At 35.6% G+C, this 2,692-nt stretch overlaps 1 protein-coding gene across 7 annotated transcripts in view; it reads left to right on the top strand.

Annotated features, from left to right (window-relative positions):
• The window catches only part of PROM1 (prominin 1), a 155,028-nt gene that overhangs the window by 70,473 nt on the left and 81,863 nt on the right, over nt 1-2,692 (top strand). For 5 of the 7 annotated variants that reach the window (XM_019526278.1, XM_019526276.1, XM_019526274.1 and 2 more), the window contains exon 3: nt 1,231-1,257. The exons of the other annotated variants lie outside the window; for them this stretch is intronic. In XM_019526278.1, the coding sequence (XP_019381823.1) occupies nt 1,231-1,257 (27 nt within the window). The remainder of the gene's footprint in view (nt 1-1,230; nt 1,258-2,692) is intronic. 7 annotated transcript variants of the gene reach the window in all.

Here is a 2,692-nt window from a genome sequence, read left to right as displayed (position 1 = left end):
CTTGCAGGCTGGAACTCTGCCAGCCTGCAAGGGGAAACCTATTGGTTTGCTGTGTTTCACTCCTTTAAAGGAAAAAATCCAGTTTTTTCTCCTAAAAATTAGAACATCTGGGTTTTACTGTGTTTTTCTATGGCAAACAGAAAATCCAGATCCTTGGTTATCGGGTGCTTTCTCAGATGCTTTTGAGGAAAAGGGGAAAAACCTAACAAGTGTGAACTGGTGTCTCTGGATGTGGAAAAACAACAGTTTAAGAGGGTCTGTGTTAATCTGAACATAACATAAACTCTGAAAACAAGAAGGGGAGAGGATTGTATGAAATGACTGAAATCTACCCTACATCCATTGTTTTTCTAAAATGAGAACAGATAACCTTATTTGGATATATGTGATATATATTACTAAATCAACTAAATAGTTGGAAAAAATGTTCTTTGCAAGCTTTTGGGCACAAGGGCCCTTCCTTGGGCACAGGGAGACTCTGATGGTGTTTGTCTTCTCTCTAGGGTCTGAAGGAGCTTAAGCCAATATGCAAAATGCAGGTCTATAAAAATGCAAATGTATGGCAGGGAAGATCAGAGAGGATGGAGAAGCATAAGTTAATTTAGCACCTGTTGAAATGCATTTATTTCCGCCCCTTCCTTTCTCTTCTCTTTCCACTGTTGTAGATTTAAAAAAATCTGGGGGGAAATTTTAAAATGAAGTGCAGATGAACTTTCTTTGTAATGAATCTGGGCATGAAAGCTGCTATTGGACAGTACCTTCTCCTGAAGTCAAAACAATTGTAGGTTTCAAAAAGAAATTTTGTAAAAAAAAGTATAACAGAACTGCTCTGACACCTAGATTTCCTGGAGAAATTGATAAATCATATATTTACTACCTGGCTTTCTTTCCCCTGCTCCCCCTCACCCAGGGGTATTTTTGGGGAGTATATGGTGGTGTTCAATACAAAACTAACTGCTCTGTAACTTTAAGACAGAGATTTTTGGAGAATAAAGAAGCTTTGATTTCCCAAGCCAATCAGAAATCCTCTATTCCTTAACACTTTTTCTTATAAATAATTAATTGGTTTAATTATTTACTACTTTGCATTTTTTAGGTCACTGGCACTTTTTTATTTTGGGTATGTTTAATTGTTTCAGTTATGGTTAATTATTCATTATTCACATGATTTGTTTTTGTGCATGCTGCCTGTGCATTATACACATTCTCCATCTGCTTTGACTTCCACAGCCAGAAAATGTTGTCCTGACCCTTCAGGTAATTTCTTCCATTGTATCTGGTAGATGTGCACTATGTTACTAACAATGACAATAGGCTGCACTCCTGTCCAAAACGTACATCACTCTTTAGTGTCATTTTAAAACAGTTGTGATATTTTTTGTATTGAAACTGCTTTTATTCATTTATTTTCCAAATTGTTCATTTCATCTTCAAATACGTACATTTGTTCCTTCCTAGTTGCTTTGTAACTTTTTCTGCTTTCCTTTCCTACCTCCTCTGCCTCCCCCATAAATACTTTGGCGAAATAATCTGATTTGCAAAATCTAACCAAAATTTTCTTCCAGTGCATACAATTCTTATTCATCAAGCAGGAGCAGTAATTAGCAGCACTAGTCTCTGAGGCTTTATTCTAAAATTGTTAATTAGGTCAGAAATTACAACTGCATAATGATAATGGGTTGCTGTATTTGGAACAATTTATACTCAAAGTTGGGGAGAATGGGAGATTCAGTTAAATAGAAGTGGAGCAGGATAATACATAGGTGGTTAGAAATTATGATTTGTAACTGCAGTTGGGAAGAAAATATGCAGCATCTAACCTGTCTTGTTGCTGCCAAGCTGCTAGTAATGATGTGGTATAAAAGTGGCCAGATAAGTATCAGTATACCAATTACATTGCCCTAAAAATTACCATAAAAATTTTGAAATTTATCTTAAGTCTTTCAGAGGAAGGTTTAGATTTGGGACTTTTGCTTCTCTCTAAAATTGAAAAAGCCTACCTGTCATGGTACCTTTGAAAATTTTCCCTTTATTTGTTGTTCTGTTTGGTTCTCCTCATAACTGCACAGTTCTGTCTAGTTCAGTTCATGATAATACAGTTTCTGCACCCAAAAAACTTAAAATATACCCCTTACATTACTGTTCTTCAAAGTATTTTTATGTTCAGTAAAAAATGCAAAAGGACACTTGAAAAAATATTGTACCCTTAAAGTGATGATGAATCCCTTCACTTATGTGAAGATTTCCACTTGACTGTTTTTCTTTTTTAATTCCTGTATGATGTGCTATTGTCTTAGGCTTGATGACATTTGCAGATTAGTTTTTTGGAAGCGCACATAAGAGACTGTAAATCAGATTGTGGGCCTGTGAATCATGTATGTCCATTTTAATCCATTATACACATGGTTGTAACTATTTTGTAAGCATAATCACCTTTTAGAGACGGCTTATTTATTAAATAATTGTTAAATGAAGTTTACATTTTATATGTGCTGCTTAAATAGACATATTAGAGGCTAATTGTCAACTTTTAGAATGTTTTGTTTGTTTGGGATGGAAAAGTTGGATATACAGTAATGCCACAGAAACGCTGGACATATCTACACTGCGCTAGGGAACACTGCCACGAAAACACTGCCTGCCCACTTAGTTCACTTCCATGACTACCAAATGCTTTAAAAAAAGCGGGGGG

This window comes from Gavialis gangeticus, unplaced genomic scaffold, assembly GCF_001723915.1.
Source record: "Gavialis gangeticus isolate Ggan-Ray unplaced genomic scaffold, GavGan_comp1, whole genome shotgun sequence".
In the NCBI taxonomy this organism is placed as follows: domain Eukaryota; kingdom Metazoa; phylum Chordata; order Crocodylia; family Gavialidae; genus Gavialis; species Gavialis gangeticus.
Note: the sequence above shows the minus strand (reverse complement) of the source record. Positions and strands in the feature narration are given on the sequence as shown.